This window comes from Hydra vulgaris, chromosome 06 (genome assembly GCF_038396675.1).
Source record: "Hydra vulgaris chromosome 06, alternate assembly HydraT2T_AEP".
Taxonomy (NCBI): Eukaryota; Metazoa; Cnidaria; class Hydrozoa; order Anthoathecata; family Hydridae; genus Hydra; species Hydra vulgaris.
Window position 1 is genome coordinate 50,488,550 of NC_088925.1, and position 25,005 is coordinate 50,513,554.

Genomic DNA, 25,005 nt, shown 5'->3' on the forward strand with positions numbered 1-25,005 from the left:
TTTTCATAAATTTTGCGTTCAGAATTGTTGGTTGTAGTATCGTAGTAATTTCGTTGAATAAACAGTTAATATATATTGGTCCTCAATACAGAAAAAACTTTGCTTTTATTTATTTTCAGGAAAATTTCTAAGTAATTTGAAAATTTGCCGATTTAATTCTCGAAGGGTCTATAACTGGTGGAAACTAAAGTACTTTTTTGGGTTTTTATTGGTCAATTTTAATTATGTACGAAAAGTATTTTGATGAGTATTCTGTTATATAAGGAAAAGTTTAAGTTAATAGCACTTGCTTTTTGATAATATTTTTTTTTGTTGCTCGAAATTTGCTTTAATGCTTAATATGACTTTTGAATGTAAACTTATGGGAAACTAAAAAAAACTGCGTTTTCCCACGTAATAAATTTTTGTTAATGGTTTACTATTTTCTTTTTTTTGATGGTGAAAAACATAATCCTTTTCAGAAAAAAAAAATACTGAACCATTAAAAAAATTTACTATTGGGGAAAATGCAGTTTTTCTTTGATTTCCGAAAATTTACATTGTTGCACTTCCGCCCTTTTAACATTCACCGATTTAATTCTATATGAATTTCAATGTACAACCAGTTTTACAACAATATGGCTCTAAAAAAAAAGGTTTTTGGGGTACTTTTAAAAAATGCGGTTTTTACCACACGTTTACTATTTTTCGCCTCGTATAATCTTTCGTTTCGTTCGTTCTGTGTTCAACATTCAACAACTCAAGTAAACTAATTATCATTCATTATGCCTCTTATGATGTACGTGACTGGATTGCTCAGTTGGTTAGAGCGTCAAAGTTAAAATCTGGACTGGTGTGCGATACAAGTTTAAATCCTGCCACCACCGACTCAGCGTCTTGTAGCACTTTGTACGCTAATATTTTGGTCAATAACGGACGCTTTGGACTAGTTTTAATGACTATTTTTGGCTGTTCCTATGCTAAGTCAACAATATCTTTGGATATAAGATCATTGTATAGAAAAATATAGCATGAAAATTCAAGTAAATAAACATGATATTATTTACTAAACCTCAAAACAATAATCTTACTTGAATTTTGATAATAATAAATTTACGAGGTCACATTTTCATTTTTTTTTTCTTATCGTGACTTTGTGACCATTCGATTTTTTTTATTACCGGTATTAAACCAAAGCTGATGGTATCGATAGTATACAAGCGATAACACACGATACAAGACCATTTTTATTGGTATTGACACGAGCTCCCCCCTCCCCCTCCAGTGTCGTCGGCCCTGAGTTATAGATTAGTAAGAAAAAAAAACTAAACAAATGGTCATGACCTGTTTAAATAAGTTACAGAATATCGAGAAATAAAAAAATATTTTTGAGTTTTGAATTTGCTTAAAGTTTTTTTACAACTAGCAAATGAGTTTATTCATAAAGTTATATTTAAAATTAACTTTATATAAAAAAAAGTCCTAAAAATCAACTATAACAATCAACTTGGTAAAGTTAAAAATAGTGTTCTTAAAAAATCTTAATGCCCCTCATCTATTCCTACACATAACTCCATGCTTAATAATGCTGGTGAATATTACTACCGTCAAGATGCTAAAATTTTGGAATCTTAACAAAATTAGTCATATTGTAATGCCCAAATTTCCATTTTTGAGAGGTTCGTCCATCACAACGATTCATAACTGCTTTATCTTTATGTTCAGAAACACCAAGGTCTAAGCATTGTTGAGTTACGAAATGCACAATTTCTCCCTAAAAATTAACTTTGAATAAACTTAAGATCTATCTAGATAAAATAAATTAAATTTTTTTTTTTTTTTTTTCTTCGAGTATGTGTGGAAAATTTAAAACTGTCTTTAGTATAGATGCACAAAACTTTATAAACAAAATTAATGAAACTTAAATAATACTCACTGAATCTATATTATGTTGCCAAAGTTGGTTTCCTCTTTGCTTATGACATTTAAAAAATTCTATAAAAGCTCCAGGCGAAGCGACTGCAACATCAAGGCAAAATTTATCTTGAAAGATAATTTCTCCTTTGAGAGATAATTGAAAATGCTAAAATAATAAAGTTATTATAACAATTTAAGACTAAAATAGAATTCAATTTCTTTTTTATAATTACATATATATAAATTGTATAAGTGAGAAAAACCTGAGCTCCACCTTCTCCATGGCAGGGGTACAAGCCAACCTGATGCTTTACATTTTCTTTAACAATACCCATTGAGTCTATGCACAGATTAGAAGCACCATTTTTTATCTAAATATCGGAAGTACACAAGGTTAAGCATTGATAAGGCATTTAAAACAGTTTTTCTAGATTTATATTTATTTGAGAATTAACATTGTTATTACTTTTTCAAATAAAATTGGTTATAACTAAAAATTAGACAATTTAAATACAGGTCCCAGATTTATACCACTATTTATTTATATTTATACCACAATGTGGTTTAAATATGTAGTATATATCTGGTATTTATTCAGATAATAAAACTATTTACATGACCAAATGTTGTATTTAATCATTTTGTAATAAAATATAAGCAAATTTTTTTTTTAAAGAATTTATTTAAATAAAATAATGAAAATTCACTGGTAGAATTTAAAAAAATTTATTTGTTTACTTTATTTTTTTGTAAACTCGTAGATTTTTTAAGTTAACAAAATTAGGTTAGGATTTGCACATAGAGTCAAAAATGAAAATTAGATTAAGTTAAAAATAAAACAAATGAGCAACTGTATAACAAAGTGAATGAAAAAAATGCCAATATAAAAATATATTTATAAAAAAACAGAACAAGTTATAAAATAACTTTTTTTCTTAATTTATAAGGAGTTCCCCGAGTTACACCACTGGTCCATCAACAAGCTTGCCCAATGAATATATCACTTTCCACCACCCATTATGTGCCTACTGCTATGATAGTTTCTTATCTAGCTCACCCCATATTTTATAAATTTAATGACAGGCTTATTTACATTTCAACAATGATGCTGAGCTGTTGACCCAGTTAAAGTAAAACTGAACATTTGTCCGTTTTCATTTTACAGGTTAAATAGTATAAAATAAATTTTAATATTATCAACTAACATTCAGGCAATATTCGTCTAAGTTGCTTGCAAGAACATCAGCTAAAAAGTGTTATTTTAATTTTTTTAACATAATTATGTCTTCCTTATGTCATAATTATTATTTAATAAGAGTTTTAAAAATTATTAATTTTTCTCTAATATAAAAAAAAGTCATTCTGGATGTATATAAACTAAAATAATAAAAAAAACAATTTCAAGCACAAACTGTTCAACCACTAAACAATTAATCTTTGCTAATGATATGATCATATAGTTGATCATATAGTTTGGAGAAATAATGAATAAATGATGAAAAATTAAAAGCTCTGAATCAGGTGACAATACTAAAGGTGAAAACTATCTTGTGACACCTCTATTACTTTCTATTATTCATTACTTTCTGTTATTTCTATTAATTACGCGCCTATTAATTGATTAATTGATAAAAAGCTTTTTAACTAAAATTAAAACAACAAAAGTTCAACTAACAAATAAAAGTGCTTTATAAAATTAAGCAAATCATTAAGATTCAAAATATTATCTTCCGAATATTTATAGTGCTAAGTTTATCATTTCTGAAAATTAAAAAACTTCTAAAAATAATTTTCTTTATTTAAAAAAAATATTTTACTATAAAATATTAAACAAATTTCTTTTTTATTTATTAACATAGTCGTTGTCATAGTCACCGTAGCCATTTTTAGTTAAATAGTCAAAGTAGTTGCTTTTAGTTATCAAGGGATTCAATTTTCTAATCCTAAATCCTTGGATTTAGAAATTTACCAAGTTTTTACAAACACTTTTCTTTAACAAAACTTATGCAATTTAAATTTAAAAAAATGACAAACAGTACCATAGAAAAAAAAAACAGCAGGTAAGAAAAAAAATAAATATAAATTTAAATAAATTAAATTTAAATAAATGCAAACCTCTCCTTCCGCTGGAGGATAAAGGTCAGGAATTTCCATATCAGAGTAAATATTCTCCATGTACCACTTAAACGATTTGCATTGCAGTTTTTGACGTAATTCAAGTCGTTGTGTTATATTCCCATACTCTTTGCCTCTTAAATTTGATAACAAAATGTAAAAAATTTAAACTTTTATTTAAAAACACAAGTTATAATTAAAATTCTTAATTGAAAGACTAATTCTTAGATTCACAACTTTCATTAAAAAATTCAACAACTTTTTTCAGAATATTTTTTAATGGATAAATCTTCTTGCTTCTTTGTTTTTTCTTCAATATTTTGCTTCACTAAGTACATATATATTTTTATTTTATTTAAAATATGATGCAGTTATTTGTTCCAGTAGCTTTAATTCTCAGTTTAATAGTTCTGAAGCCAGCTGGTAGTAAGATTTCAAAAACTCTGTTGTTAAGATGTCGAATCTGTCATAAGCTGTAAAAAATATCAGTTTTAACAGTGCCATGTTGGGCTTGAATGATATTCTTGTTAGTACTTTAGGTGTCAAGGCAACATAAGGAGCCATTTGAAACAATTCTGAGTTGATTAACTGAGGTAACTGAATAGCTTATTGTTTGGGGAGCCATTCACTACCTATAGTAGAGTCAAGTTCTCTATCAATTAAAAAAACAACTATAATACCTTATAATATTTATGGTAATAATACATCATTTAAGCATTTAAACTCATCTGCTTCACTTTTAAATTACAGTAAAAACTATTATCTTTTAAATCAATTAAAATATGTATTAATTCACATTATTTACCTATTTGTTGTGAAATCAGATTTGAATCCTCTGATTATTCTTGTATATGCTTTTGTTTAATACCTCTTCGCTTGACAATCTCCTTTTTGTTCTCCATAAGACTGAATTTTTCTTTCTGATTCTTGTACAGCTCCAACTTCTAATCATAAAATTCTTATCATAACCATTTCTTTTATGCTTTTCAAAACATGAAAGAAAAAGGTCTTTTTATCATTGCAAGAAATCAATGCAAAGATATTGTCTGATGCTAAATCTATTCATTATTTTCATTAAAGTATTTTCATTAAAATACAGATTTTAATGAAAATATTTTAATGAAAAAAAGCTTTAATTAATGATTTTAATAAACCTTTTTTTCAATGGTTCAATTTTTCAACTTATTAATTGTTATGACAAAAAAATTTGATCATGATTAGATGGAAGCAGAAGCAAAGGCTCATGATATGTCAAATACCTTTAATAAAGTCTGTCATGCTGGCCTTCTCCATAAACTCTCTTCATATGATGTATCTGGAAAAGTTTTGATACATTTTATTCTAACCACAGTATTAAATTAGCCTTTGACGAACAACACTCTCCTTCATTTCTATTAACTTCTGGGGTACCAAAAGACTCCATCCTAGGTCCTGTACTGGTTTTTAGCTATATAAAAAGTATTCCCAACCTCTAAAGTTATGAATAAATGCTACAACTATATACTTGATTCTTTTAGTCACTTTTTTATCACTTAAAACAGTCAATCTTAAATGTTATCTCTCTTTTGTAACCACATTCTCTACCTCTCGCATTCTCTACCTCTCGCATTCTTTACCTCTACAAACTTACTAGTGTTTAATAATAAATTAAAGTTGTCATATCTGGGCTGACTCTTCTAATGATGCTCTTTTTCTTTCAGAAAAGGTACAAAAATGCATTACAATTGTAGTTGGATCTGCTCTAGCTGCCTAGCTTGAGCATCTCTTCCGCCAGCATAAGGTCGCATCTTGTAAGGTCTTCTGTCAACTGTTTTCAAGTTCTTTAACTCTTCTATTTTCTTTCTATTTAGTTTTCTGTTTTATTTATTTTCTACTTCCAAATCAAAAAGAGAATATACATAAAAAATTAGTCTTGCAGCTTAATTATTAGTAAATCTGATATTGTTTGCATCACTAAAATAACATTTTTTTTTTTTTGCTTCATTTATAATTATTATTTTTGCTTTAATTATAACAATTTTTCTGAATACTACAGTTTCAAATGTTCCAGTTTTAAAATATTTCAAATCAACAAACTATTAAACATTGCATTAAAATAATAAATTAGGAGATACCTAAATAATAACTCAGGAGCTCCCTAAATGATAATTAAGAAATAACCTAAATGAGAAAGTTACCTAAATAAAGGACGTGATCTATAATAGTATTCTTTATACTCATCCAACCAAACTTCTGCTAATCGATTCAGATTTTTTGAAAGTGTTTCTGTGACACCTTTAGGAAAGGTGTATGGACTTGTTACTTTACGAAATATATGACCAACACGAGAACATGGAAGTATCTCAATACGACCACCACACATCCAAATCTAGTGCAATAATAACAAAATATCAAAATGATGATTATTTAAAAAATTATTAAAATTTTTTTTTTTAATTTAGAATAAAAGTATTGAAAACAAACCCTAAAAGAAAGCTCAAGATTTTCTCCTCCCCAAATATCCATTTCTTGATCATAACTTCCCATTTCATAAAAATAACTTTTATCAATTGCAAATAAACCCCCAGCCATTGTTGGTGTCCTAAAAATAATATAATCTACTAGTACTGCAACTACTACAAATAATTCTACTACTAATACAACTAATACTACTACTGTTACTACTGCTGCTACTACTCCTACTGTTACTACAACTACTATAAACAAATACTATCATGCTACTATTAAAATGGTTGCTATTTTCTTCATTATTATTAGGTAAAAAATATTTTTTAGGTAAAAAATGTTTTTTTATAAAGCAATTGAAACCTTATAGGATCAGAAGGTGATTGTCTCAAGTGTTTTTCATTTTCAGGTATAGAATTCCAATCATACATCAAGTCCCATGAAAAACCTCCTCGCTGTTCTGGATTGTCAGATGCTCTATATTCTAAGGTATCTGCATCAATTGATTCAATTGTGGGTACAACAACATTTGACCTTTTAATGGTAAGAATTTATTATTAGTTATTTTTCAACAAAAAGAATACATAGTTATACAAACATTTGAAATAAGTATATTAACATTACACAAATGTTAAGTTAACTAACTATAACCTAACTATTGAGCACAATAATGAAGAACTTGAAAAACTGCATATTGTATCAATAGAGAAAACAAGAGAGAACTTCAAAGCATTGATGTTTGAGGAAAAATACTAAATGAATAAAAGTTTGAGGGATCAGTTACAGTAAAAAGATATGAGTTGTAGAACAATGAGTAAAAATCCAAAAAAATAATGGAATTTGATACTAGATGGATACATGCTTGAGCAGCAACCATGACAGTATTTGTAGAAGAGAGAGAGAGAATGTCCTCTACAATAATAGAACCAAGACTCAAACTTGGCAGCTAGATCAGGTCCAACAACATTTACAATGTGTTTTTGGACATTATCTAAAAGAGAAAGGACATCATTATAAGTTCCAATTCAAATAAAAAAGTATAATTCTATACAAGAACATTATTAAAGCAGAGAATGAAATTAAAAGCAAGTAAAGTTTTTTTTCCTTTGATACATTTTCATAAAAAGTCAGTTGTGAAATTAATTCAAAAACACATTATGTAGAAAACTTAGTAAATGTGTTGCCATTTACCAATAAAGGATAATAATTAGCTTAAAATATCTATAGTTTTATTTAAGTTAAAATTTACCTGTTGCAACCCCAAAGAAACCCCAAGCACTGAAGAGAGTTAACAAAAAGAAAAAATTCAACAATTTAAGAATATTTTCCAGCCATACAATATAAAGTGCAATAAAATCTTTTTGTTATTACAATTAAAGTTGTAGAATAAAGTTCTGCAACATAAATAACACAACATAATAACACAAACTGCTTTGCAAAATCATCTTTGCAATGCAAGTGTGCATGAAGGAAATCCTGAATGATTAAAAGAAAATTTAGATAGTATAGATTTATAGAGGAGGTAAAGTTGCACAAGAATGTGGTTTATATAGGGAAACTGCTTGACTTGGTAATAAAAATTAAAGATATATAGGGTGCTAGCTAACTTTGTGTCACCGTGTTAAAAGCAGTATTTCAAACTGCTAATGAAATCAAAATTATGAACTTAAAAGATTAAAAAATTAAATCAAAGTAAAATAAGATAAATGTTAAACATATATATTCAAGTATTTAATACAATTTAATATAAGGTTAGAGTTAAACATTAAAAAACAAAGTTACAACCCATAATAACAAATTATTATGCTAATTCTTTTGTTTTGGAATTATATGGTTGAAAATAGGGAATTTTGTATTCTTGGAGCTCCTTAAAAAATAGGAAATCTTTTTTTTATTTCTTAGTCTTGGAACATTAAAAACGTTTTTAAACTTCTAAGCTTTATATAGGAAAAAAATTTTAACAACAAACAATGAAAAATCCTGATATCCTTTGAACCTATGCCTACAAAAAAACATAAGAAAACTATCATTTTTGATATCCTTTGAACCTCTGCCTACAATAATATATAAGAAAGCCAGGTTTATAAATGATAGATTCTAGGAATCTAAATGTGTAATTTTTCCATTTTGGAGTTCAAAAATTTGCTAAATATTATTGGAGCTTAGAGGTGATAAGAAGTTAGAAAGACCAAAACACAACACCCTGATAAAGTATGTATTTCCTTTGTGCTTTGTGACAGAATTAGGTCTTCTTTGAGCACTTTAATAACATCAAATAAAAAGAAAAGAAAACTTTATAAAATCTCTAATGAAACTCTAGATTTAACAAATAAAAACTAAAGCATTTTTCAAATATAAAATAATATATATAATAATAATATATATAGCAAACTATATAAGATAGATTTTATAATCATAGTATAAAGATCCACTTTTAGAATGTTAATAGTAAATGCATAAATATAGTAGTATGTAATATAAAGAACCAGTAAATATAATGTAATATAAAGTATATGTAATATAAATATAATAGTATGTGCAAATAAAAAAAATTTTATTACTTAAAAAATCTCAGCCTATAGCAACTGTGTACTAGTCAAGTTCAGTCTCAGTCAGTTAGTATGTGTGTGTTGTATGCATTAAGTGTTTGTATAGTTACCATACTTGGCTTCATTTATTCTTGCAAGAAGAGGTTCAATCCAACCAGGTGTGGTTTCACAATGTGAATCTAGGAAAATCAAAACATCTCCACGTGATTTTTCAGCACCAGCCAATCGCGACCTTATTAATCCAGATCTTTCTTCATTGCGTACAACCTGAATCTTGTCCGAGAGTTCATTCAAATGTTTAACTAATGGAATTTTTAAGTCGTCTAAAAAAAGTTAATTTTCATTGAAAAATGATAACCTTGTTAATGTAATATAGTTACAAAAGAAAAAGAAAATTGAACAACTATTTTTGATACTAATATGTTAATAATACCAAAATTTTAATATTTCTGCAAAAGGTTTAATTTAATGCACTGATATATTTCATATGAGATGTGTAATCACGTGTATTTAGGTTGGATTTAATCTTTTCAGTATTGTTGAGAATGAACCAGAATAAATAAAAGAAAGATACACAACACATTACAAATTATATGTATTTTAAGGTGTATAATAAAATGATATTGCATTTTAAAAAGCATTTTTAGAGCTTGTACTATATTACATGGTTGTATGTTTTTATATGACATCACAGCTGCAAAAATAAAATACATTTTCAGCAAAAATGACTTAATTGGTTAACAAAGAAGTGTATAAATAATATCTCACAACATACGAAAACAAAAATGATTCATTATTTGCCATTTCAGTAAAGTTCAAATACCATTATGTTCAGAAAAAAACTTAAGAAACATGCAAAACTTAAATCTATCTTGACTTGTGTTCAGTTTGTATATGGAATGTTTCTAATGTTATTTTAAAAGTTGTTTTAGGAATATACATACTTCATTATTTATTAGAAATGTATATTTTTTAAATGATTCATTGTTTAAAAAAAATTGTTTTTAAAACTATTATAACTGTGCTACTAAATACACCAGGTAATAATTATTAAACTCAGCTGAGAAGCGAGTTGTGAAGTGAGTAAGCAAAGTATTTAAATTCATTGAATCTTAAATTCATTAAATCTGAAAGCAAACTTGGAACAACACAGTTTTATCTGTTCTGTAATGGATGCGGGGCACAATATCAAAATAGAAATAGTTTTGATGGTTCAAACTAAAGACATTTTAGCAGTGATCATGATGCAACCTTAAAGATAAAGATCCAATTACATTTACAATGTGCTTTTGGACCTTGCCTAAAAGTGAGAGGGTTGTTATTTGTCAATATAGAAATGTCAACAATATTATGATAGTTGTTTGTAGTAAATAAATAAGTTTTGTTGGAGCTTAAATCCATAAGCCACTTCTTGCCCCAAGCTGTTACAGAAGAGAGATCAGAGTAAAGGTTGGCTGCTTGTTCTAAGCCATCAAAAAGTGAAGACTTCTTGTCAAAATAAGAGTATAAATTTGAGTTGTCAGCAAGTAGAGCCACTTTAGATAGTCTGGAAGAATGTTATTGTAGATAAGAACAATACAGGAGCAAAGATAGAACCTTGCGGTACTCCTAAAATAAGTAACTTACTTCAGGAGTATCGAAATAAAGAAGAGTGTAGACTAAAGTCTCTAGAACCTAACATCTGAAGATTTAGTAAACTGAGAATAACAGAGCTTAGCATCAGACAGCTCCTTTTTACATTGGCTTCTAGCAATAATAAAAAGATAATTTTTCTTAAGAGAGATGTTCTTGTGAAAAAGATGAAAAAAATGATTATGGTTTAATATAGCAACTGCACAAAAAGGTGAAAAGTGTAGAGCAGAATAAGACTTGAACCAACAGTTTTTAACAGCTAACAGTTTTTTAATTGATAATTAGCATAAGCTATATATTTTTTTTGCATTAATTATTTGGAACATTAATATAGTGTTCATTTGGTTTATAAACCAGATTAAAATATATAGAAAAGATTAATAAAATATTTAGTCTGAATTGAAAAAGGAGTTTTTTGAAAAAAAATTTTTAATACAATTTTTGTATTTCACAAAATGTATTAAAATTTCTTTAAAAACACAAACATAAGACAGTGCAAATATTTACTATTTTCATAATGAAATATTTATCATAATATTCATGAAAACCAACAAGAAAAAATAAAAGTTTTCATATATGAAAATTTTCCCTTGCCACCTGTCAAAAAAACGGATTGTTAGACACCGTATGACTCCTATTTTAAATATTCTAAATTTTATATGCTTGGATCCTGTAGGTTAGTTACGAGGCTCATTTATGCATACTTGATAAGGAGGTATATGGATATAAAAATATATGTTTACTATTTATTTAGATGCTGGTATACAATAACTTTACAGATTTGTACAAACTTTAGTATTTATATGGTGTAGTATTTGCCTAAAAGGAAGATTATGATCAGATAAATGTGTGGTATGACTCTAACAAGACAAGAAAAAAAATTTCGACAGAAATGCATCAACAATGTTTGTCAGAGAAGATTAAAAAGGATTTAGGTATCATCATTAAGAGAGGTAGCAGCTTCAGGAGGAAATGGTAGATATAGAAGTAAAAAAACTTGGAGAGAGTGCATTGCATATGGCTTTAGTTTAAAAACAAAAATGGATATTTTATTTTAAATAAACAGCATAAAAGAAGAAGCTAAAGCTTGATGATGTTGATGATTATAATGATAATCATGTTGATCACGAATTCTTGATATATTATATATATGCAAATGTATAAAATATATTAAGAATTTCGAATTAAAAACATATACTTAGGTATGTACTAATATTTATGCAGTCCCATTCGCAAACCTGGCTATGTGTGTGTGTGTGTGTGTGTGTGTGTGTGTGTGTGTGTGTGTGTGTGTGCGTGTGTGTCTATATATATATATATATATATATATATATATATATATATATATATATATATACATATATAAATGCAGCATTAAACGCACAGAAATCAGGAAAATGCTGCTACATTGACTGAGGGTTTGGGATGGGCAGTAATCTTTTCTTTTATTATTTTTCATTTTTTTCTTCTGAAAAATTAAAGCGTACATTCTTACCTTAAGAGCGCAAAAAATGGAAATTTTGACCTAACATAATAATTGAGCATAGTAGTCATGCATGGTTGTCAAAAAATTTCTTCGATAAAATGTAGTTTTAAAGAAAGCACTAATAAACCAGACCAGAAAAAGCTTACAAACTTAATAATTTTTTTTCTTTTCCTTAAATGATAGATTGCTAGCCCTAACCAAAGCCTTAGTTGATGTAGCAGCATTTCTTTGTAGCAGCAGGCTATAAGATAGTCGATGTAGCACTCTGCGCATGTTTTAAAATTGTTTTTAAAAAATAAAAACAAAAACACTACTAGCTGAAAAACTTTTGGTTTGCGGTTTCTTAAAAAACAATAAAACTAATGTACTTCTGCATTATTTCAATTGCTTCAACTTTTAGACAACATAAAAATGTAGCTTATTTGTTGAAGTACCATAAAACCTTTATGGTACTTCAACAAATAAGCTACATTTAAGGTTATGCATTGCTTTGAGAAGCAATGCATAACCTTAAATGTACTTAAGGTTCTTAAATGTAACCTTAAATGTTCTACAAGAACTTAATAAGACATGCTCAGTTTTTAACATCTTTAGTAAAAAATTCCGGTCTTGCATTTTAATTTTTACTTTTTGTCAACAAAATATGGAAAAAACTTTCGGACAACATATAAGAGTTCTATATATACATATATATATATATATATATATATATATATATATATATATATATATATATATATATATATATATATATATATATATATATATATATGTATATATATATATATATATATATATATATATATATATATCTACGTGCATGTATATATTTATAAATGCACTCTAACATAAAATAAACTAATTTATATTTGTTATACCATATACACTTTTGTCATCTACAAGAATAATATCAACAAGTAGCTCAGGTGGTGTGCGATTCAATACACTATGTACCGTTCGTAGTAATACACTAAGAGCCTCGTTATGGAAACAAATAACAACACTTGCTGAAGGCAATTTTTCAGGATAGAGATGGTGTTTTTTGGCGCAACTAAAAAAATAAATTTTTTTTTTTAGATTGTTGTATCTACATTTAAAAAAACTTAAAGCCAAACTAACAGAATAAAATAATTAACGCAAAATACGTTATACATTATAATAAAATATTATGCACTATAATGTAAAAAATATGGTAATAGAAGTATAATAAAAATGCAATAGATGTAATACAAAACCAATCTTAACCAATTTTATCATAACCCGCTTTTCTGTACTTGTTACATATATCTATAAATAAACTTGTTTATAAGATTATTTAAATGAATAAAACTATTTTGAATTCACCCTTTGCATTTTTGAAATTATAAACCAAAATAAATTTATATCATTCTGTATATATATATATATATATATATATATATAGAGAGAGAGAGAGAGAGAGAGAGAGAGAGAGAGAGAGAGAGAGAGAGAGAGATTTTATCCACCCTGCTGAATAGCAGCATCTGTTATCCCAGTTTTTAAAAATTCTGGAGAATGATCTGACTAGTCTAACTACTGTCTCATTAGTCTTCTTCCTATCATAAGCAAAGTTTTTGAGTCTTTAATTAACAAACACTTAATCTCTTATCTTAAATTTATTAACTTTCTTTCTGATCATCAATACAAATTTTGGTATTTTCATTCTACTGCTGGTTTGTTAACAGTAATAACCAATAGGTTTTAATGTGCATTAGATAGGTGTGGAAAGGCTAAGGCTATCGCTCTCAACATTTCTAAAGCGTTTGATAAAGTTTGGCATGCTGGTCTTCTCCATAGGCTTTCTTCTTATGGTGTATCAGGTAACATCTTTAAGTTATTGAATCCTTCCATACCAATCGTAGTATAAAAGTTGTCCTCAACAGATAGCACTTTTCCTCATGCCCAGTAACTTCAGAGGTTCCTCAACAGTCTATCCTTAACCCTATATTCTTTTTATGTTACATAAATGATCTCCAATAAATTTTGACATAAAAGGTGGCATTATTCACTGATGATACTATCATTTATTCTTGGCTTGATAAGTAACCAAAACTCTCTGATTGTTTGGAGGTGCATTTAAGCTTAAAAAGGATCTCACTTTTGCTATAGCATAGGGCTCTCAGTGGCTGGTGAACTTTAACTCAGATAAAACTTAATTTTTTTCAGTTAATTGTTATAGCAATAATCTAGATCTTTCTATATTTATGATGCCTTTTCTTCTTTAGACAAGGTGCAAGAATGCATTGTAAACATAGTTGGCCCTGCTTTTGCAGCCAACATCTAACCATTGTCACATTGTCATAATGTTGCTTCTCTTTCTCTTTTCTATAAATATTATAATGGACACTCCTCTAAAGAGCTAGATAACTGATTCATATAACTTGCAATCTTTTAAGTTGTCTGTTAATCATTATCTTGCTCTATAAACTTCATCTTTTCTCTTCCAGTAACTTCTAACTCTAATAGTGGTTGTTTGCAGCCTTGTTGAATGTGAAGATGTTTAAAAAAAAAAAGGTAATCCAGGTTTACCTTAACTACTTTGATATCTGAGTAAGGTTGACATGGGTTAGGTTAAATGCTTGTACCCATCATTCATTGACTATAGTTTAAATATTTCAACAGATGCTGTAGCCAGATGTTGAATGAACAAGTATAAGGTTCTCTATCATGCAGGCAAGTTCGAGAGAAATAAATGCCAGAAGCATCTTAGGAATGTTCTACAAGAACTTAATGAGACATGCTCAGTTTTTAACATCTTTAGTATTATTGCAGAATTTAAAAATTTCAATTTAATTTTTTAGGCCTACTTTGGATTAATTCTCCAGCTGGATTTTGCAGAAAAAATTTAAGCTTTTAAAAGGTGCAACTTGATGATAACTAATTCAAACAAACATTCTGAACTATGAATGCCTTTTACCGCATCAAGAATTTTATCATTCACAAAGGATCCTTCTTAAGTTCCGATAGTGAACAAACTGTTTAAAATTTACATCAAGATTTTCATCAACATTTTTCAACGAATATGCAAAACAATTATCATCCAGAGTACAATGTAAGACATTTGAGCTGCATAACTGATCTAAGCAGTAAGCATCTTTAAAGAAATGCTAGCAGAATCTGAGTTATTAGAGATTAGGTAGCAGAAAACTGTAGGTTATGGTTTATAATGAAATAAAATTATAATGAAATCAAAAAATGTAATCAGAGAATACTCTTGATGGTAATAAAGTTAAAAAATACGGTTTAAATAGTCAATTTTTTTGCTGTCCTAAAGCTATAATAGCCATAGTTTAATGGTCTTTATGCTGTATTATGGTAAATCATATTTCAACCAAAATAGATTTTAGCGGCAAACCTGATGTTTTTAGTGGAGTTAGGTATCTTAATTAAAATAAAAAATACTTGGTTTGCACAAAAAATTGTCTGTTAAAGAGAAATTAATTATTACAAGAAAAGCAAAACTAAAACTGCTATAAACTTAATTTGAGCATTCAAATTAATTTCCTTTTTTGTGGACAAAATTAAAATATTTCAAAATTTACATCACAGGGCACCTAGATGTGTAAGCTATCACCCCATAAAGGTCTTGGGTCAAATCTAGGTTTGCATTTTCTGGTTTCGTGATAACCATGAATACATCAAATGTCAACAGATATAAATACCGAAACTTTCAGAAAAATTAAAATCCACACCTAATGATGTTGCATATAGAGGATATTGACAGTTGACCACCAACAACAAAATCATCTATCTAATCAACAAATACCTACCATTAATTATACATAACTAATTAAATATTTTTATAAATTTATTGCAGCAGTCACATTGGTAAACATGCAAATATATTTCATATCAAATTAATTTTGACACATCATAAGAAAAAATATATTTTCGAATGATGTGTCAATCTTACACCACTTTACCTTTTAAAAAAGTTCTATATCACAGGTGTTTTAACTAAAAGAACAAATAAAAATTTATTTGGGTAACTAGTTAAAAAATCTTCAATACTAATCAAAGTTAATCAAGGAATATAAAACTGGATTAGATCAGAATATGAAAAAATTACTTAGTTTTCAAATCTACACTATAATCAAAACCAATTGTTGAAGAATTAACAAGTCATTGAAATGTTCAACTTTAAACTTAAGAGCTGGACTTTGATAGATTATGATATAAATTAGTAAAAGTATTTATTTTTTAAAAGTATTGCAACCTGAGTTTCAAAATGAGCAAATTAACATAATTAAAATTATCAGGTAAAAAACACTACTGATAGCCATTCCAAGCCATTTATCTTTTTTTAATCGACATTTTTATACATGATTAGTATGGTTAAAGAGAGAAAAAAACTTTAAAAAAAAAACTTTAAAAATAAGTTATTGCATTTTTTTGTACTGAAAAACTGATGGGGGAAATCGGGCGATATAATAATGACTTTGATTTATTTTATTCGTCATTTAAAATAAGTTTCACAATGATTTTATAACAGAAATATTACGCGTGAAATAAAAAATTTCAACCTGAACTGGCAGAGATGAATAAAAATGAGCAACTGCTTGTACTCAGAAATTGGTCAGCTTTTCGTAAATAGAAACTTTAATAATTTTTATTCACGTACAGCTAACCAATTACTGAGTAATTTGCTTAACATTACGTGAATAAAAATTTTACCAAAACTACCAAAGTTTTACTTGCTCACGAGTAAAAGCAATTGCTCATTCTTATTCACCCGGCCTAAAGCTCATTTTTATTCACCCGGCCTCTTGACAGCTTTTCGAGCGGATCTGACATAAACTTCTAGCGTATTACGTCATATTAAATTGATCTCATTAAAAAAGTCCAATATTCTAAGTGATATTTTTATATAATTAGTTTTTACTGCCACTAAGTTACAAGTTATCTAACAGCAAGATAAAGTATAAGTTTTAAACTTGAAAGATTTTCTGATTATAAAATAATTATGATCGTCGTTAATAAAAATAAACAAACAAGTTTTCTGAAGGATGTTAGTTTTCGTAAAGACGACAAATGTAAACAAGCAAAATAAAAAACTTATTGCATACGTGAATGCCTAAAATCTTTAATTTCCATTTATTAGCCATGCCTAAAATCTTTATTTTCAGAATAATACCTTGTGTGCTTGGGCAAATTTAAAAACAAGGTGGGAACTTCAGATTCAATTTTAGGTATCAGTAGTTACAAAAATTATATAAAATACCCTTTAATTTTAGAGTCACTTGTTATAACTTTAATAGTAGTTGTTCATAGAGTTGTTAGAGTATATAGTTCATAGAGCAGCCGTTGGTCAGTGGTTAGTTCTGAGCCTATTTTTGACATTATTAGGGAAGGAGGCATAAACTTAGGTAAATGCTCTTCCGTGCTGCTCTGTGATAAGACCATAACTTATGGTCTTATCACAGATTTATAATCTTATCACAACTTATGGCATACGGGGTTCCTGGAGCACTTTAATAAACAGAAATAATAAATAAATAAACATGAGTTTAAAAACTTGAAGGATTTAAAACGTAACACTACACTATTTTTTATTTACAAAAGTAACTATAACAAATATTAAAATATAGCTTGACCATTTTACTAAATAAATAGCAAACTTTATTTCAAGTGGTTCACAAATAGCGATGCAGCCTGGTTTGGTTTAATTCTATTTTTAGTGATATAAAAAAACGAATATATGCAGAACAATTTTTCATAATCAAAACACGCTTAATCTTAAATTTCAATGATGACGACAATAAAAACCGGTTTGCGTAGTTAAAAATCGATTTTTCAATGGCGGGGTGAACTTTTTTTAAAAGATATGCAAATAATACTTCATTTCGTGCTTTTTAGATAAAAGTTCATCAAACTACAGCACAGGAGTATGGGGTTGAAAAAAAAGTCATAACCCTAGTGTACATTTTAATAACCTGATTATTATTATACCGAATGTTATTACAGTTGATGTAAACTTTTTTTAATGTTTTGTTCAATTAAAGGTGTTTTTGTTATTTGGAATTAATAACATTTTTCATTCATGCGGACGATCCTTAATAATATATATTCAATAATATTTATTGTTAAAGAAAAAATTTATTATTACAGGCAATATATTAAACAAAGTGAATATTTTTGTTTGCTTAGATTTTTAAAAGAATAAAAAGTGATAAAAGAGTACAGTGACTTTTGAATTTGCTCTATCTTACATTTTATCTGTTTGGTTTCTGAAAAAAAGTAACAAGTGGTAAATAGTACTCTACATTTATAAAAAATATAATGTTTTCATATTTAAGATTCTTTTTTAAAAAACAGTTAGATAGCATGTGCAATTGAATCAATATAGAAATGAATATTTTATAAATTAGGATCAGCATATTTTGTTATTTATAAGTATTTTTCATTTATAATAGGCGGCAACATTTTATAACTTCATTGATTTTTTTATTTATTATTTTATTTTTTGATTTAATATTTGAAATAAATTTTCGTTTTTTAAAGCGTATTTACTTTTTTCTTTTTCTTTTTTAATCAAACTACGTTATATATTTGGATTATATATATATATATATATATATATATATATATATATATATATATATATATATATATATATATATATATATATATATATATATATATATATATATATATATATATATATATATATATATATATATATATATATATATATATATATATATTCAACAACAAGTTGATGCTTAAGGAATTGCAGGATCTAAAATATGTAAAATTAAACATTAAATGAAGAATTCAATGTTACAATTATATCATTTATTTCTTACTATTTTATCAAAATTATTGTTATAAATTAATTCTTATTATTTATTTAAACTACAAAGAAACTTTAATTAATCTAAATCTAATAGAAACTAACAAAGGGCAATTTTTTTTCTAATATGTAAGGCTCTCAAAAATAAAATAAACCCGACTGAATTGTGTCTTATATCGAACTAATAGATTATATTCCTCAAAAAACTTACTATAACTTGAAAATCGTCTTCTTTGGGGGATCCCACTCCCCCGTAGAATCGCCCGTCTATTTATGTATGTATGTATGCAGAGCCGATTTTAGGGGAGTAAGGGGAAGTTCCACATCGCTAAAGAAGATGATTTTCAAGTTATAGTCGGTTTTTTGACATATATAGTCGGGTATTTGACACAATTCAGTCGGGTGAATTTTAGTTTTGGGGACAATTTTTTTTTTAGGTATAATTGGTACTTTTTAAGGACACCCTCCCCTTCCCCCTCTTTTTATTTGTTAAATAGCCTCTGTATATATGTATGTATTAATCCTTTCCAAATATTACCATTTTAGAATAGGTTGTTCAAATAACATGTTAAATTCTCTGGATTATCAATTATTTTTCATTGGATGGCCATTTTTTTTAAGAAGTAAAACTTAATTTTCAAGAAGTTAAAGAAGTTAACTTAAAGAGGTTTTTTAAGAAAATGAACAGCTTGCTCAATTATCACTTATCAAAAAAAAAACTTTTATCTTATAAATATTTTTTTTGCTTTTATATGGGTTCTGAAATGACAAAAATGTCACCCTATATTCTACTATAAAAATAAACGCGTACGCAAAAAATGAACAAGAAGTTGAAAAGGTTCAATGGAAAAGTTATTACGCAATGGAAAAGTATTAAGCATATGTAAATTACAGGGGTAGGGTTAAAGATAAAAGCAAAAAAAAAAAAAAAACTTACTGTTCTCCTCTTATATCATTTTGTGTTCTATCGAGAGATATTTTATTACTAAGAACAGAGTTAAAGGAATGATTTTTGAAAATTTTTTCTGCTAAAATTTTTTCTTCTTCTGAATCAAGGTATGATGCAGTTCCACCTTCTCCTTTTGCAAACAATATAGGCAATTTTTTACTAGCATCATATACAGCGCGTTTTTTTAGTTTTATTGTTTGTTCTTCTGGAATATATTTACTTTTATAAAAATCTTCATTATATTGAGATTTAAACCAAGAAAAATCAAAAAACTTTTTTATATGGGGAGCTAAAGGATAAACATTGACGTCTTGCATATAATTAGAGTCTGCACGTCGATTAGAAGTAAAGGCAAGTTTTTCGAGACTTGAGTGCATCACGCCATTATTGTAAACAATAACCAAAATAATGTTAATAAAAAACCATATCGTTGTTGCAAGAATTATGGAAAAAAAAACTTTTCGCGTAGTGAGCTTTGCTTCAGTCAATGTCATTTTCAAGTCTGCTTGGTTATTTAAAATTTTCCGGGTCTCACATGTAGACTTTATTGTTTAACCTTCTGTTTAATTTTTATAAACTTATACCATGTATAGTATTTCAATAAGGACTCAATAAAGACGAATATTTCTAATTTACAAAGACAAAGTTTTAAAAATTAACGTAGCAATAACATACACTAAATGTTTTATCAAACTTTTGCTTCATTACTTGTAACTTATATAATAACTGTTTGTATGGAAACAGACATTTTTTAGCCATTGTTACGTAACCGAGTGACGCGAAACTTAGTGGTAATCAAGTGATATTTTTTTAATTAAGCAAGCTTAATAACCTCAATTAGAGATCCAAAAAATAAACAGTTAAAATAACAAAACAACTAAAGTTAAATTTTGTGGTTTTGTATTAAAAGTAAAATTGTGGTATCGGTGATAAGTCAGGTTTAAAAATAAACTTAGGCTTTTTTTTAAAGTTATTTTATTTTATTTATAAAGAGGAAAACTTAATTATAATTAAATAGCACTATATAGTTTTAGTATACAAACACCTTATGCGCGTGCGCAGTTTAAAATTTTTCTTATTTCAGCGGAAATTTTTTTAATTTTTAAATTAAGGTTTTATAACAAATGATAAATAACATTGACGACGTAATTATTTTTGATAAATTTTGCAAGATTTTTTACTATTCTGAAGCGATCGTTATACAATACACAAAAAATATAAATTTTCAAAACTAGATTAGATGTCACTAATATAGTTACAACCTAGTTCATCTCAAAACGAAAAAAATCTTTTGAGATAAAACGATTTTAAAAATAAAAACTTTGGGAGACCATATATTAGAATATTTTTATAACTTATTTTAAAAAATTAACATCTTAGATAACTTTTTTTATAATTAGCTTAGGCTAAAACATCTGACATGGTATTTAAACTTATCCTTGTAAAATTCTTTTTGATATTATATACATTGTTTCTAGAAATATTGTATATTATATCAAAATCCCCTAGAATTATAAGGTGTTACTCTATGTTTTAATTTAATTTTATAACTTATGTTTTTTCCGCAACGTCTTTACTTATAACTTAAGTTTCAATACAATAGAAAAACATTCTGAGACACATAACACTATCGATAACTTAACATTTCCAAAAAGTGGTTATAGAACAAGATCATCCAAACGTTGCGCATATTAACATATGAAATATGAAATGGGCGCGCATATTAACATATGAAATACGCAAATCTAGCGGAGGTAAATAAATCAAATCGACAGAAGTTTTTGATATAATTGTCAGATATGAATATCAAACATAGAGCTTTTTTAAAAAAATTAATAGAACTATACTTTCAGCATTTTTAAACGGTTATAAAAAGCTGAAAATATATTTAAATCATTAGATTTAAAATTTCCAGAGTTTTCAAAAGATACCTGTTGATGCTCTGACAATATTTTTAAGCTTAAGAAAAAAAAATTCACGAGTGTATATATATGTAGGCACTATTTCCATTACTTGGATTGAAAGAGCTTGATAATATCTTTCTAAAGATTTCTCTATTATGATCATTTTAAAAAAAGAAAAAAGTTGTTAAGTTTTGAAGAACCAAAATAATAAACTGTTAATAATATTAAAATTAAAAAAAAAGAACGAAAATCTAAACTTTAGATTTAGGGTTTGCAACTGGGGCCCATATGGGAAACCCATCGGGAACCCGCCGGATCTTGGCCGGGTTTTCCTCTGGGGCTCATATGGGTATGCCGGCCGGGTATCCCGTAAGGGTCCCGCGAGATTTACCTATTGCAAATCTTGAAAAACTACGTTTAAATGTTTAAAATTTACAAAAAAAGCAAATATATATATAACTTGATTGGTTTATTTCAAAAAAAAATAATTAAAATTACAGTCAAAATTAAGCAAACTTTTAAACGATTCTGTATTCGTGTATCGAATGCTTTCACGGTTGTCTCGCGAATTGGAAGCTCCTCCATTGTTGTTTAAACGACTTCTTTGAAAACCTCTTTACACAATATCTCGTTTCAATATGACCTATAAAAAAATTAAAGTTAACTGTTATTCTTAAATTTTATAGGTAACAAATTTTTTTTAATATGTTATAAAACTCTTACGATTTCGCCTAAAACTTAACCATGTGTCTCGTTCTCGTTTCTCGTGAGAAATGGGACTTCTCGTGAGAAACGAGAAATAGAAAATTCTCGCGAGAAGTAGAAAGAGACTTAAATATTAAATTATTTTCTAAATTAAAAATTATTATAATTTACAAAATGCTTAATAACTTGTTTTTTTAATTAATTAATATTTTGACTCCGTGATTTTAATAAATCTAATTAAAAATTTAATTTGTTTTTGACAAGAACAAATTAAATTTTTAATTAGATTTTTTTAAAAAATCAAATTAAAAAATTTTAATAAGATTTTATATATTTTTAATTAGATTTTAAATACTAAAACTTTTTGTATAAAATGGTGCACTTTTGACTTAATTTCATTAGTTTACCAGTGGAATTCAACGTGACACATATTGTTCATATTGAAAAAAAATATTCTTGCCTCATTTCAACGATCAAAAATGTCACCAAGAAAAAACAATACCGGAGATTTTTTCAAAATACAAATGACGGTGCTGAATGCAAGGCGTGCAAAAAGTCTTTAAAAACAAAGGATGGAAACACAAGCGGACTTCATCGTCACCTCGATAAAAAACACAGCCAAGACTACGTTGAGTATTCTGAAAAAACTGACGACTCTCTTTTTCCTCCTCCTAATAAGAAACAACGAATCATGGTCGAAATGTATAATATATATATATATATATATATATATATATATATATATATATATATATATATATATATATATATATATATTTCAGGGCGTAAACTAGCCCTGTGAGTCCCATTAAATGTGGTATTACTTAATGCTCATAGTATTAAAAAAAAAATTTATGTATATATATATATATATATATATATATATATATATATATATATATATATATATATGTATGTATGTATGTATGTATGTATGTATGTATGTATGTATGTATGTATGTATGTATGTATGTATGTATGTGGTATTACTTAATGCTCATAGTATTAAAAAAAAAATTTATGTATATATATATATATATATATATATATATATATATATATATATATATATATATATGTATGTATGTATGTATGTATGTATGTATGTATGTATGTATGTATGTATGTATGTATGTATGTATGTATGTATGTATGTATGTATGTATGTATGTATGTATGTATGTATGTATGTATGTATATATATATATATAAATATATGTGTATATGACAACATATATAAATATATATATATATATGTTGTCGTCTTCCGTAAAAAGCTCTGGCTGTTGGCAAAAATTTACTTTCACTCCAAATACACTCTTTGAACTTTTCACCAGCCAGTCTCTTGATGATTATTCTCGACTTGCAATTTATCACCTCAAAATTGGATTCGTTGCTGAAAATAACTTTGGCCCAGTCTTCTACAGACCAGTGAAGTTTTTCTCTACACCACATCTTTTTAGGCGATCTTAGACTTGCAAAAGTGGTTTTTGAGCAGCGACATACCAATCTAAGCCTTACTTATTTAGGCATCTTTGTACAGTCCATCTACTAATACTAACATTACCAGCCATATTTGTGAACCCTTCAGCAAGTTCGCGGTAAGAAATTTTAGGGTCTTGTCTAACCTTTCAATAGAGATAACTTTGGTCTCTTGAAGTTAGGTTTTAAGGCCGACCAAGCCTTAGTAAATCTTTGACATTATGTAGCTAATAGCTTTTCAACCTTGTTTGTACAAATTTAGGCAAAACATTGCACATTTGAACTATTTCTTGTTGACTTTTTGTTTCATCTTTTAGCAGACCTACAATTTGCCATCGTACCTTGCCTGAAACAGCTTTTCTGTTCATTTTTGTCTTTTTTCTTTACCAAATATATGCTAATAAGATATAAATATGATAATTTTATTTTAGTTTCGAAAGAACGTTTATATAGTTGAAAAGAAATCAACCACCAAATATTAGATTGCTCGGATACCATTTTGTTGAGATATTTCAACTTAAGTCGTTATATTTTAGTTGATATTTTTGCTACATTAGAAATACAGGTATGTTCTAATTAAATTAATAATTACTCAAGACTGGTTAACCTAATGAGTTCCAATTATATACCATTCGATAGAGAATCAATTATTTAAGACATTTAATATGCTTTTAATCATGTTAATTAGTTGGTTTCAAAGATAATTGTAAAAAAAAAAAAAAAAATTTCACACAAACAAAGTAGTGACTCTATATTTATACAACCCACTGTATATATATATATATATATATATATATATATATATATATATATATATATATATATATATATATATATATATATATATTGAATTCTACCAAAAAATTATGTAGATAATCAAAAATGGAATAAGGTTTTTGGGCACCACTTTTTAAACAAATCTCTAACAACCCAATTTGGGTTGCCCAAAATTGTGAGTCCTAGGCAAAGGCTCTGGCAACAACATTTATAAATAGCAACAACTTTTGGCAAATTTTTTACATAAATTTTTT

At 27.1% G+C, this 25,005-nt stretch overlaps 1 protein-coding gene across 1 annotated transcript; it reads right to left on the reverse strand.

Moving 5' to 3' along the window:
- Positions 1-1,364: 1,364 nt before the first annotated feature.
- On the reverse strand, positions 1,365-20,607 carry LOC100199508 (polypeptide N-acetylgalactosaminyltransferase 13). The gene is made up of 10 exons (XM_065800400.1): positions 19,872-20,607; positions 13,002-13,174; positions 9,121-9,328; positions 6,820-6,990; positions 6,475-6,592; positions 6,189-6,379; positions 4,012-4,147; positions 2,160-2,267; positions 1,916-2,062; positions 1,365-1,753 (listed from the first exon to the last, which is right to left on the reverse strand). The coding sequence occupies exons 1-10, from the start codon at positions 20,375-20,377 to the stop codon at positions 1,595-1,597; spliced, it is 1,917 nt and encodes a 638-aa protein (XP_065656472.1). The 5' UTR covers positions 20,378-20,607; the 3' UTR covers positions 1,365-1,594.
- Positions 20,608-25,005: the final 4,398 nt, after the last annotated feature.

Coding starts and splice junctions, on each gene's coding strand:
- LOC100199508 (XM_065800400.1), bottom strand. CDS start 20,377: ATGACATTGACTGAAGCAAAGCTCACTACGCGAAAAGTTTTTTTTTCC. Junction 2,063..2,159: donor ATGGAGAAGGTGGAGCTCAG/GTTTTTCTCACT, acceptor TTATTATTTTAG/CATTTTCAATTATCTCTCAA. Junction 1,754..1,915: donor GGCAACATAATATAGATTCA/GTGAGTATTATT, acceptor GTTAATTTTTAG/GGAGAAATTGTGCATTTCGT.